The sequence below is a fragment of the Atta colombica genome, unplaced genomic scaffold (assembly GCF_001594045.1).
Source record: "Atta colombica isolate Treedump-2 unplaced genomic scaffold, Acol1.0 scaffold228, whole genome shotgun sequence".
Classification (NCBI taxonomy): Eukaryota; Metazoa; Arthropoda; class Insecta; order Hymenoptera; family Formicidae; genus Atta; species Atta colombica.
In genome coordinates, this window is record NW_017259325.1 from 508,869 (window position 1) to 522,769 (window position 13,901).

Sequence of the window (13,901 nt, forward strand, 5' to 3'; positions counted from 1 at the left end):
ATATCTTATACAGGGCGTTCTAGAAATAGGTGGTCAAACTTTAGTATCGTATTCTACATACTGTCCACAAGGATAAAAAAAATGTCATAAACATAGATTCGGAAATTCTTCCTTTTTGAGATATAAACACTTTTTGTTTATCTCAAAAGTTTACGATAGATATCACATGAATTATTGTTGTGGTAAAGTAAGGATACTATCATCAAAGGCAGTTTGTCGTAATAAATTAGTTTTTATCTAAATGTTGCATGATTAAGATAGTGTTATCAAGATGATTTATTCAAATATTAATATATTCGTTTCATGAATGGATGAGTTAACAAAAACTGTAGAAAAGCTCAGCATCTGTATTGTGAAATACAAGGTAATCATTTTCAGCGATTTCTTCAAGTAAATTATAAACATTTAAAATATTCTCTCACAAAAAGTTTATATTTTAAAAAGAAAGAATTTCGGGATGTTTATATATGACTTTTTTCATTCTTAGGAATAATAGAATATGATAGAAAATTTTGGTCACCTATTTCTAGGACGCCTTATATATATTAAGTATAGTAAAAAGAAATCCATTATTTTTCCATTCAATTTCATGCAAAAATAATGGATTTCTTTTTACTACACCTAATATGAATATAGCGTGATTACTTAAGTTCTATAATATATGCATTTTCCTTCGTCATTTCATAATAATACTCACAAAATTTCGAGATTGGGAAATCGATGGAAAGCACGTATTGGAATGTCCGTTATATTATTGTTGGTCAAATCACTGAAACACAGTACAACAAAATCATTGAATAAAATTGCAATAAGGAAATATTCGCAGATATTAAAGATATAACACGAACAAAATGTGCTTCTCATGTATCTCGATATTGCAACCTGCAGTGTATGTCATGTAATGGAAAGCTAATATAATAGAAAGCAAAATGTTGTAATTTTTTGTTCGAACATATATAAGATTTGCAGAAGGCAAAGCGAAAAATATTAGCAGGCAAAGGATCATTGAGTGACGCCTTTTAAAAATAATTCTTTCGAGAGACGATTTCAAGAAATTGTATTCGTAATGAAATCTTCATGCCAGAGAGGAAAACGGACTGAGAAATTTTACTTCTTCCTACTTAAAGTGAAACAAGTTAAAGCCATGTATATTAAAGAATAATTAAAATTGATAAATCGCTAGCTTATAATTAAACTTGGCTTATTGTTAGATAATCTGTTGGTAGTCATAGTAACACACATACGTATCAATATACTTTTTTCTCAGTATTATATGAAAATTATCTTAGACTTGATCTACAGAACTACTTCACTTCGATCGATAATAACGAAACGAGCAACTTGTAAAATTCAGCACAAAACATCGGATAAAAATGTTGGCAGTGTTTTTGCAATCTGAAAAAAAAAGGACAATATCGTGAAAACTTATATGAATCAACATTTCTATTCTTGTGTCGCGTGAACGTGAGAGGAACGGACCGAGGGTTGCGCAGATTCTGGCCCATTTTTATGAGTCTTTCGACCTCCTTTGCTCAGAATGGATCGATGTCTACTTATCCGTTTACTGAACGGAACGAAGAGACAGCGCGATATTCCATATAATATATAATAAAGAAATAAAGACAAATTAAATTAATTTAATCAAATGAATAACTTTTTTCTTAGTGTGTATTGATAGTGATTAATTAAAATATAAAAAAAAGAAAGTAGATCTATTTTCTGTAGCTGAACTAGTGTACACTTTTGAAACTTAAAATAAACAAGATATATGTTTAATATTTATCGAAAGCGAAAAAGAGAATTCTAGTGCAATTTGGTTCAGGAACAAAAAATAAATCAAATATGTGTATCTGTAGTGACAGTGACAACTTATATTGTTAGTAGAAACAATAGAAATGAATATCGGTAACACAAAATCTAATCTGTTTGTGTAAGATTATCGCAAAGTAAGTGGCTAATGAGTACATTTGCCCCAACGTCCGACACGACAACTTTGTTCGCACGCAACCACTATTCATTGACTTACGTGACTTATTGTTTTATATATATATAAAACGCCCCTTTTGTATCATTCCCAATTATTCAACATTTTTTTGAAAAATTAAGTTTAATCGTTAAATGTTTTTTGCGCTTATTTTTAAATATTGACAAACAATTAACTTGGATTTTAATAGAAACATGGAACGATCCAGTTACTTGTGATGCCCAGGTTGTGTCAGCGAACAGTATTTTTCCTCTTCGTCTTAAAATAGAAAAAGTATAAGCACAGTGGCGTCTTGCGATATTTTGACGCAGGCTTTTTTTTTTGAAGTTCCAATGGAACTTTCTCGAACGCGCACGAACATTGGGTTCTAATTACGCTTTCGGGATCATGATTCCGTTACAGGTGGGTCTTTGAAAACTTTCGATGCTTCAAGGCCACTTACCCAGTCTTTGTACTTCTAAGGTATTCGGGGAAATATTACGCACACATTCACATATAAACACACACACACACACACACACACACACACACAATATATATCGTTATAAAAAATATCATTCGCGTTATAAAAAAAGAAAAATGCAAAAAACATTATTTTTAAAAACTTTCGGAAAGAAACTTGTTCGCTTGATACTTGAGCTTTCATAATAATTGTCGTACAAAGTTCAGGACAGTGCTTGCACAAATCTTGGTTGTTTTTATTTGTGAACAAAATTAATCAAGTTCGAGAATGGAATTATTTTCGTAATAGATGTCACGGTCGTACTGCGTCATGAACGTGAAGAGAATGATGAATGGCACACTTTCCGTATTCTTACGATATTATTACGATATTCTTATGAAGGAGCGTTACCATCGAGACGTATAAAAGAATTTATTAAGAAATTAAGACAGAACGTTCCGAGAGTGACTGGGAGAAAAGCAATAACAGCCGAGATATTGCGCCTATTCATATTTTTTTTTCTTGTTTTATTTTATCAGAAAAGGGGCCGGAGACGACCACTCGAAATATCTCACGGCAGCGAAAGCCGAGCTGTTACTTTTCAAGGAGGCAAGCGTCGAATTAGATCGATTCGCAGTTTTATACAAGTTTCGATAGAGAGAAGAGTAAAGTGATACATTTATAGAGAGGCATTCATTAGACTAGACGATAAAATCGAGTAACTCTATGAAGAAGTAAAGAATGTGACAATTCGCTCGTTTTCTTGATCCTAAATCACGATCCATAGAATACTGATTGTCGTCCCATTTGGAATGTAGGTCGCATTGTGGTGTATAGAATATAGCGTTACTTGTTTTATCTTTCCTAACGCTCGATTGAAAGTTTTCGCCTGATTATACTTTAACTAAAACTGACGCAATCGACGAAAATGATAAACTGATGACAAAGAAATCTGAAAAGGACGCAGACAAATAATTGAAGACAAGTAATTTGCATATTTAAAGCACAGCTTTTTCCGCTCTCCTACATCTCGCTTACCGCAAAATGCGCCGTAGGTAATTAAAAGCAAGAGTACAGAGCGATATTTTTTCAGTTGTATAGACGTGACGGGTCCGCAAGGCCTAGAATCGTATGTAGGGCGCGCGATGACAAGTGTCCGTTACATTTACCTTCTAACTGCAACTGCAAAGATTTAATCAATTTACGCAACGCTATACATTCACATAAAGTATCAAATTTTTTTCTATATATGCATAACCCAACGTGCGATAAGTATTTTCATTTTCAGAAGCATAAACAAAAACAAAATGTATGTACATACCACGAAAAAACGGATTCGAATGCACCTGTCATTTTATAACAAAAATTTGCATCGCATGAGGCATCATTTTACGAAATCATAGAAAAATGTAGAAAAGTAATTAGCGAAGAGCCCATCTCGCGCGATGCATCTAGCATGGATATTCCTCTTCGCTTTCCAATCCAATCAATCGAATCCTCCAATCTTCCGCAGAGAGTGTGTCGAGATTAACGCAAAGTGATATGAGGTACTCACATCTTTGTAACATTAACAGGAACAATAGCCTTCGATGACAGATGAATATCGGAGATGAGTTCAAGGGAGAGTAAATTGGCTCCACGGCATAGCAACTCTCGTCCATCGGCGATAACGTTACACGGAGTTATGTCGAGTGCATCGCTCTGACAGCAGCGAATCCGCAAGAAAAGGATGATCGCCAAGATGACCGCTATCCCGCACCGACGAGACCGCGTGCACATACCGGCCGACCCTGTACGTGTCCGCCCGCGTAACTCACTTTCGCAGCTCTCTTTCCTGCTGGGTACACCGCGCCCAGGGCGAAGTCACCTCACCATTCTTCCTCGCGCTGTCCTTGGACGTCCGTACGCCCGTGGTCCACATCCGGGCACGCGTGTGACCGTCAACGCGAACACCCCCATAAGGAGTTGTCGCCACCGCCACCGCCGTTGTCGCAACCACCACTACCACCCACCACCACCACCGCCACTATCACCACAGCCGTCACTCGTCACCGTATCGTCCTGTCTGCTGCTGCTGCTGCTGTTGTTACACCTTAAAGGGAAGGAAAACGATAAAGGTGACAGAATTATGTAGTTCGAAAATTGCAATCACTAGCTTCAAAAAGGTCCTACCGTTCACTTCGCGGTACAGTCACCAACTGATCCGATATTAAGCATAGTGCCTGTACGGATTTCGTATATCGTGCATCCCCCCTACTCATCTCAATCCTGTCTCCCAACACCCACCCTGAATCATTCGACGGACTTTCTCGATCCTACCAGATCTGCGATGCGACCAGATACGACGACTGTAGGTGTAGAATTTGTTGCCTTTAGCGGAGATTGATTCGCTAGATTTGTATTCGATCAAATTTTTGCAATATTATATATAGCTTTGCACTGGAAATGTATAACAATACTTATGTATAATACTTACAATTTTTTGTTCGTAGTTATGTATTGGGTTGGCAAGGAAATAATTGCATTTTTTTAGTTCAAAGTTGTATATACAATAATAATGAATGAAATTTAAATTAAAAATAAGGGTTTTAAAGCTTGAAATCTCTACTTTTATCACATTTTTTAAATTTATATGAGTTTAGTAATTTTTACATATCAAAAATTATGAGCCGAAAAAGATGGAAAATTTTCTTCTCACTTTGTGAGTTTGTAATGTGCCCAAACAAATTTGAGAAATTTCGAATATCTGTCGTGAAAACTTGATATTTTCTCTACAAACTACGTTTTTTTTTTTTAATTCCTACGATTTTTGGTTACTGAGTTATCGCGGATTAAATAAAAGGATCATTTTGACTTTAATTGCTCATGACTCCATTAAAAATTGTCATATCGCAATTTAAAAAAGAGATTCTTAAAACTGAAAACTTTACTCTATCAAGATATATTTATATTGGTTGGTAAGAAAGTAATTGCGGTTTTGATAGATGCCTTTTGAAAAAAATGCAGTTACTTTTTTGCCAACCTAATATATCACAACTTGCGATCGACACTCATTTTTTGAATTGCGTCTCAAAGAAACTCTTCAAATTTCTTAATTTGTTATCATCATTTATTATCCTTATTTTTTCACTGAGCACGAAAGCCCTGCAAGTCAAAATTAATTATAGTTTTTCCTACTCGCTTCTCGCGTTTAATAATATATATAGATTGTTAAGATATATCCAATTATGATTTTTAAAATGAAGCTTAAATAAAGCGAAAAATAATAGTACCATTAAAATCTTGAAAAATGGCAATTACACTAGTACGACATAATCCGACTAATGCCTAAATTCTAAGCAGAATCGTAAGGCTCTTAACCCAGCAAACGAGAATGGATTGAAATGAATTGAAATGGATTCAGATTTTCAGAAATATTGATTTGCGAATGTTAAAATGAATGTTTTTCAATCCTGAATGCATTTTTCTTCATTTATAGGAATTGCATGGAACATATCTCTATGCCTTTCAATTTAAAAATAATATTAGCTTTTTCTGTGCACACAAACACAATTGTGAATACTGTTCAAAATTTTGAATAAAAAATGCAGTTTTTCAATCCAATTGCATTCAATTGAATCTAATTCAATTCAATTGAATCCAATTAAATCAAAAAACGTATTCGCTATTTAAAATACGCATTCGGATAGAAAAAAATTTCAATCCATTTTAATCCATTTGCTGGGAACATATCTATTCTTGTAAAATTGTACCATTTTAATTTAATTTAATTTTAATTTAATTTACTTTAATTTTAAGCAAGGTTTAAAACTCTCTTTGTCTCTGTCTCTTTTTCGGCTTTAAAATGAGACAGAATTTTAAGCCTATTCTACAACATACTCTTTGTTTCCTATTTCTTGTTTTTTACCTTTTGCTTTTAACTCTTTTGCAACCGTTTTATCGACAATTGTATTTCTTACTATGTATTTCTTGTTTCTTTCGAAGTTCGTTAACTCTTATCTCAGGCGATATAAATAAACAAAAACCGAATAAAAAGCAAAAAGACAAGATGTAAAAAATAGCAAAAAGCAAGAAACTGGAAATAAAAAACACATTGTAGAACAGATTTTAAGTTTCGTTTAAAGTCAAAGTAACCGGTTGGTGCAACTGGACCTAAGATTTGTAAGAATTTTTTTAATGCTTATATCTTTATACAATTAATGTTTTTACGGACAGCTTCTTACTAGCCATAAAATTTACAAAAAATCATAGATATTTATGTCTTATGATATATGTATAAAATTAGAATATTAATCAAATTTTTGCAAGTTTTACGAAAATACGTTACGAGTCTTATGATGATTCTGCTTAGAATGGACCCATAAATTTTAGATGTATACATTCGGGATTATCGACCGTTTTACGTTCTTATATCTCGAAATATTGCACATCAACATAGCACATTAATCTTTTTTTATTATTAATTGTGGCTAGATTTAACATCATTCAACACAACAATAATCCGCTCGTAGATCTCAAGTCAATTCGAATTCTCGCTATTTATTATCAATATGATAGGAAAGAATCTGCGGGAAATCGTAAATAATATCGGTAAAATAGATACGTGCGCGGCATTTAGCGACTAGTTCTGCTCTCTTGAGCTACTTTCTGTAACTCTTCTTGAATCTCTCTATTGATTTAACTGATCGACTGTGTTTTATATTATCGACAGTATTCGTTTACTGAATGCATCACCAATGTCGTCGTGGCGCGCAATACGTGAAAATCACTTTGATCATTTTTTAACCACTTTGACGTTACACCACTGCACTGATGTTGTTTTGTTTAAATAAATCGAAATATTCGAAATAATGTCAAGTGTGGCAAGTAATGTCTTTGTTCAGATCGTGTTATATATATCAGCAAATCTGATATAAGTTACTTATCAAGTGTAATACTCGTTAAACGAAATATCACATTAAAATGAAGACCGCTTTGATGGTAGCTGAAAAACCTTCTTTGGCGGCATCCCTGGCAAATATATTGAGCAGTGGACGATGTAGTACTAGAAAAGGTGCGTTATCGGCTCGAATTACTTCCTTTTTCACATTCCGTTTCGTGAATTTCTTCTACGAATGTCTCCAGGATTAAACGGCTCTTGTTCCGTCCACGAATGGGTAGGTCAGTTTAGATCCGAGACTGTCAATTTTAAAATGACTTCGGTATGTGGACACGTCATGACGTTGGACTTTATCGGAAAGTATAACAATTGGGACAAAGTAGATCCGGTAAGATAAGACGTATGGCATTTTTGCATTTTTTATTATATAATAATTGTATTTTTTTTTTGTTGTATTTTTAGGCAGAATTATTTTCCTGCTCAACTGAGAAAAAGGAAGCAGTACCGAAACTAAAAATACCATACTTTTTGGCCAAAGAAGGAGCTCATTGCGATTATTTAGTATTGTGGTTAGATTGCGATAAAGAGGGTGAAAATATTTGCTTTGAAGTTATAAATGCAGTGCAGCAAGGAATGCATAGGAAATTACATATAAATGCAAGTGGCTTGTGCATTGTACTTGCAGATATTAAAGCTATTAAATCTTTTCATATAATGAATTATTATCATAATTTAAGAGTCCATTCTATCTATAGTGGCTTAAAAAAAAGAGATTTTTGACAATTTTTTTTTAGAAAAGTAAATGGAAATGCATACTTCATTATTTTTACATGTTATTTTTATATTTTTTTCTTTAATTTTAAATTTTAGTTGAAGTCAATGTGTTGACTGTTAGTCCACATAAAGTTTCAGGGAAGATTCTTCTCTGACTTAAACATGGCATCAAAACGGAAGTAGGTCGCATCAGTTATCTAAAGAGTTCAAAAAACGATTTTGTTTAGAAAGAATGTCTGCAGGATAAGCTACGATAATTGACTTTAGATAAAAATTAACAAAATAGTGGTTATTTGAAAAAAATTTCGATTTTTTTACCTTAAATTGTTCTTGCTTTTGCGATAAAAAAAGTATCATTGATATTGATATAATTGTAGTCTGTCCAGTAGAAAAAAAAACATTGTTCTACAATCGTGCAAAGCGATAGGTTTAATAGTTTTTGTTCTATCATTTCTTTTAGATTGAAAAATGTTGTTTTGAGAAAATGCGTTTAAAATTTCACGTTTACTTTTTTTATTATTTATGCCTATATTTGCCACGTTAAGGGCAAACACAACATTTTACACACCTGGGGTTATCAATTATGTAAAAAACAATGTTTTCAATTTTGTGATTTCAGCAAGATAGAATGAACCCTTAAATATTTTATTGTATTAATAAACAGAGCTTTCTTTTTAATAGGATATATGGCGAGCACGATTTTCTGCCATTACAGAGAAAGATATAAAATCTGCTTTGGCCAATCTAATAAAGCCCAATGAAAACGAAGCGAAAAGTGTTGATGCACGTCAGGAGTTAGATTTGCGAATAGGCTGTGCATTTACTAGATATCAAACTAAATTTTTCCAAGTATATCACAATTTTTGCCTTGTTATATTTTAAATATCTCAGAATACATATGAATGTTACTTTTAGGGCAAGTATGGAGATTTAGATGTATCTCTTATTTCTTATGGTCCGTGCCAAACGCCAACATTAGGATTCTGTGTACAGAGACACGATGAAATTCAAACTTTCAAGCCAGATCCATATTGGGTATTGCAGGTAACTATATTTTGAAATTCCTATACAAACATTTTTCTTATATTTTCTTTCTATTTAGATTTTCTTTTATCTATATGACAATGTTAAATGAAATATTATCTTTTTGTTACTTTGAGGTAACTGTCAAGTCTCCTGATGGTCAAGATATTATATTAAATTGGAATCGTGTACGTTCTTTTGATAAAGAAGTTGCAAGCATGTTTTTAAGTCATGTTAAAGAATATGATCAAGCAACGTGAGTTGTACAAATGTTTAAATGTTTAAAAATCTTAATATGTTGGAAAAACTACATCATTCGAAATAAATTGTGTATAGCGTAGTGAGTGTACAAAGTACAGAAAAATGCAAATCGCGACCTATAGCGTTAAATACAGTAGAGCTGATGCGAGTCGCCAGTTCTGGATTGGGTATGGGTCCACAGCACGCTATGCAAATTGCAGAAAGACTTTATACTCAAGGTTACATAAGTTATCCACGAACAGAGACAACATCGTATCCTGAAAATTTTGATCTGCTGTAAGAATCTTACTGCTTGATTATTTAATGGTTATTTTTAATTTGCGCATGTATGTATCATACTTGATATTACAATAATTTTCATTTTATTCAAGTTCAACATTAAAACAACAGCAGAATAGTTCGGAATGGGGCGAAGAAGTTCGCAAGATAATAGCAGCTGGAATCAATAGACCAAAGAAAGGCCACGATGCAGGTGATCATCCGCCTATAACGCCTATGAAACATGCAACCAGAAATGAACTCGATGGTGATTTGTGGAGATTGTATGATTATATAACGCGACATTTTATTGCTACGGTATGTTGAAAATTGAGATAATTGAGATAAGACTTTGAAGTGATCCTTACTTACATTATTATATATATATGTATTTTTTCTTCCCATTTCCCTTTCTCTCTCTCTCTCTATTTTGATTTTCGAATCGTAGCTGGCACGGGATTGTAGGTACTTGAGTACTACGGTAAAATTTGAGATAGGCATGGAAATATTTACAGCTACCGGTCACAGTCTATTAAGTCCTGGCTACACGAGTCTTCTTACTTGGCAAGCACTTGGTAATAATGATACTCTGCCGAAATTTATATCCGATGAGAATGTAAATATACAAGAGGTAAAAATTATTTTTGTTACATTATATTTATTTGCTTGTATTTTTAGCCACACGTAATTCAAACAGAAAATATTATGTAAAATGACATGTAGTGTAGAATGTCCTGTTTTATTGTTATAGGCCAAATTAGTTGAATGTTATACACAACCACCAGATTATTTAACAGAGGCAGAATTAATATCTCTCATGGAAAAACATGGCATTGGAACAGACGCTTCGATTCCTGTACATATAAATAACATCTGCATTAGAAATTATGTTACTGTTGCAGCAGGCAGAAAATTAATACCTACTTCTCTTGGTATCGTTTTGGTCCATGGATACCAAAAGGTATCTTTGATTTCATTTTTTCTATCTGACACAATGATAAATTTTGTATAAAACACACATGTGTCCCCTTTACATTAGATAGATCCTGAATTGGTTTTGCCCACAATGAGATCTGCAGTAGAAGAACAATTAAATCTAATAGCCTTAGGTCGAGCTGACTTTCATGCTGTACTACAACATACCGTAGAAATTTTTAAACAAAAATTTCATTATTTTGTACAAAGTATAGAAGCTATGGATCAGTTGTTCGAAGTGTCGTTTTCGCCGCTATCAGCTTCCGGCAAAGCACACTCCAGGTAAACAATTATCAAAAAAGAACAAATAATATAATGGAATAACAATTATATTCATCCTTTGCTTTGTACAATATTCCACTATATTATTTGCTCTTTTTTCGATTTCTTGTCATTGATATATATTGCTATATATTGCAGATGTGGTAAATGTCGTCGATACATGAAATACATACAAACTAAACCGTCTAGAATGCATTGCGCTCATTGTAACGAAACTTACAATTTACCACAAAATGGGAATATACGAATATATAAAGAATTAAAATGTCCATTGGATGACTTTGAATTACTTTCATGGTCGACTGGAACACGAGGAAAAAGTTACACATTTTGTCCATACTGTTACAACAATCCACCATTCAGGTATGTTTACACAGTTGTATGTATTGTATTGTAATTGAATTTAAGTATAAAGAAAGACTGAATATTCTTTCAAATTTAGAGATATGAAAAAAGGCATGAGCGGTTGCAATTCATGCACGCATCCGACATGCCCGCACGGTATGAATTCAAATGGCTTGTCCAGCTGTTTGGAATGCGATCTAGGTATACTTGTACTCGATCCTTCGGCCGCACCTAAGTGGAAATTAGGATGTAATCGTTGCGATGTTATTATCCATCTATTTGAGAACGCGCATAAAGTGACAGTTGATACAGATACGTGTGATTGCGGTGCACAGTTAGTAACTGTTGAATACAAACAGGTGAGGAAGCAGTATTTATTCTGAAACGAACATGAAACTGCTACTATTTTTTTTGGTTTCAGGATAAAAGTAAGCTTCCCAACGAAGTGACCGAAATGTCTGGTTGTGTGTTTTGCACCCCAGCTTTTGCTGCATTAGTAGAAAAGCATCGTGCAGTAGCTTCGAAACCAGTCGTCACGCGTGGTCGAGGTCATGCCAAGAGCCGTAACCGAGGCAAACCTAAACCACCAAAGGACAAAATGGCACAATTAGCAGCATATTTCGTATAATGTGAATCGTTTAGAGCTGCATAATAGAAAGTCATTTATTGTGTGTATCTCGTCTCATTCTTTGATAAATCTCTATCATAGCATTTTATAACATTTTATAAGAATGATGGTAATGATTAATCATTTTCATGCTTTCTATTAAATAATAGAATCTTACAATATATTAGTTACGCATTTTGTAGAACAATGTATTTTATTAAAAAAATTTGACAAGTTTTGAGGAAAATTCTAATTCATGGGCAAAATATTAAAAATTCTTGATAAAAGTTTATATGTTTAGAAGGTTTAGAGTGTAAGATTTATTTTTAAATAGAAACAATCATGAAAGAGATACGGAGCAGTTCGAACATGATTCTATAATTTGAAATCTTTAAAAAACTTTATAAAAAGAAAGAATACTGCTGTAATTTTATTTTATTGGAATATTAAAAAAGTTCCAACTTTTTTTATGATTATATTTGTTAAACGTTTAAAGAATATAATTCATATAGAGAGATATGTTTAAAACTTAACTTGATTTTTATTTAAAATTGTGATTTTAATGTTATCATCTGAGTTTGATTATCAATAGAAATGATAACTTCAGAAAAAAAAAATTGTAATTTTTCGGCAATACATAAACTATTAGCATTAAAAGTGCTATTTATTTCTATAATGGTGTAGTGAGAAAAATGTTTCGGGAGGAACATTTTTTTAAATGTTCTTTTTTATACTAATGACATTTAGTAAGTATAAACAAAAAAAGCAAAAAAGTTATGATAATTTATATATAATTTATGTCGTTGCAATCGCAACGCGTCGAACATATAAATTGTCATAATTTTTTTACTATTCAAAGATTTAAACTTTCCAGAAAACTTCTTCAAATATTCAATTACAATGTAGCATTAATGAAAATTTGTAATTTGAAAATTCGTAACACAACTTTAATATTTGAAACAATTCACTAAACTCGACAAAATATTAAAAATTCACCATTTTGTCATAAAGCTTCGAAAATTTCGAAATAGTTTTTTACAAGTCGCAGAATACGTCAAAGATTACAGTGTAAAAATTTGAATAATAAATATTAATATCCGACTGAGATTTCGTGAGTTGAAGTGCTGCCGTTCTCTCAACGCCACTTTTTAACAGCAATATTTTTTTTCGTGTAATTTATCGAATTTTTATTTACGTGTCAAATACAAACGAAAATCAACAAATATATTTTTAATACATATAAATATATTTTTGCAACTAAATTAAATATGAGAACTATCCCAACAGAATTTAATTTCTTCTCTCAAAACAAATTTACAATTACAATTTGATATTTACGACTCAACAATACATATTCTTATTGAAATTATTGAAATTATTTAGAATTTCGAGGGCTATAGCCTCCCCCCTTGTCTACAGCATTTATATAATAAAGAGTATATGGTCAACGCGATGTTGCAAACGCTTTAAAGCGCGTTTTTTAATTGATCAGTTTGTAAAATTCTTTTTTCTAATTGGTCCATCAATTGTCATTTGTAGCGAGATTTTGATCACAACCTAAAATCACGAATTTAAATTTAATAAAAAATCGAACAGCCTAAATGAAATGGTACTTGATTCTCAGACACCCTCTGGTGGTAAGTCTTCCAAAATTAGTTTGATGGAGGTTAGTCGGACCTATATACTTTTAACATCATAATTTATTTCAATCACAGAGAAACGCTTCACCTTTCTTCTGAATTCTGAAAGTTATAATATTGCGTTTACATTTTTATTTATCATGGGTTTGTGTAATATCGAATGTATAGAAAGAATAGCGCAATATCTCGATGTTTCTCCAGGAAAGTTGCAAGTTTCTGATAAAAATGTGAGTATTAAATTATTTCATAAAAATGTCTTGCTCCACATATTTATCCGGTATCACTTATGTGCACACGTATAAAATTATTTAACTGTAAATGTGTTCAATAATGATAATATTTCATTATATTAACAATATATGTTATATTAACAACATAATTATACCGAATATAACATATGTTCAATGGAAAATGTGTATAGATTTATATTT

At 32.4% G+C, this 13,901-nt stretch overlaps 3 protein-coding genes across 3 annotated transcripts in view; 2 read left to right on the forward strand and 1 right to left on the reverse strand.

Annotated features, from left to right (window-relative positions):
- Positions 1-4,205, reverse strand: part of LOC108688310 (lutropin-choriogonadotropic hormone receptor) — an 8,432-nt gene extending 4,227 nt beyond the window's left edge. The window contains exons 1-2 of the mRNA XM_018194504.1: positions 3,982-4,205; positions 698-769 (exon numbers count right to left, since the gene is read on the reverse strand). Of these exons, the coding sequence (XP_018049993.1) occupies positions 698-769; positions 3,982-4,205 (296 nt within the window). The remainder of the gene's footprint in view (positions 1-697; positions 770-3,981) is intronic.
- Positions 4,206-7,200: 2,995 nt separating this feature from the next.
- LOC108688233 (DNA topoisomerase 3-beta-1) lies at positions 7,201-12,068 on the forward strand. Its single transcript, XM_018194398.1, has 14 exons — positions 7,201-7,479; positions 7,551-7,693; positions 7,768-7,962; positions 8,761-8,928; positions 8,995-9,123; positions 9,240-9,358; positions 9,439-9,639; positions 9,735-9,939; positions 10,070-10,252; positions 10,373-10,582; positions 10,661-10,878; positions 11,017-11,241; positions 11,321-11,582; positions 11,645-12,068. Exons 1-14 carry the CDS (start codon positions 7,389-7,391, stop codon positions 11,849-11,851), a joined length of 2,556 nt encoding a protein of 851 aa, XP_018049887.1. The 5' UTR covers positions 7,201-7,388; the 3' UTR covers positions 11,852-12,068.
- A 1,233-nt stretch (positions 12,069-13,301) lies between these two features.
- Positions 13,302-13,901, forward strand: part of LOC108688291 (eukaryotic translation elongation factor 1 epsilon-1) — a 1,844-nt gene continuing 1,244 nt past the window's right edge. The window contains exon 1 of the mRNA XM_018194479.1: positions 13,302-13,697. Coding sequence (XP_018049968.1) covers positions 13,611-13,697 — 87 coding nt within the window. The 5' untranslated portion in view covers positions 13,302-13,610. The remainder of the gene's footprint in view (positions 13,698-13,901) is intronic.

Excerpts from the sequence above, each read along its gene's own strand:
- LOC108688233 (XM_018194398.1), top strand. The coding sequence starts at position 7,389 with ATGAAGACCGCTTTGATGGTAGCTGAAAAACCTTCTTTGGCGGCATCC. Across the intron at positions 9,124-9,239 it reads ATCCATATTGGGTATTGCAG|GTAACTGTCAAGTCTCCTGA; the intron begins GTAACTATATTT and ends TGTTACTTTGAG. Across the intron at positions 11,583-11,644 it reads TAACTGTTGAATACAAACAG|GATAAAAGTAAGCTTCCCAA; the intron begins GTGAGGAAGCAG and ends TTTTGGTTTCAG.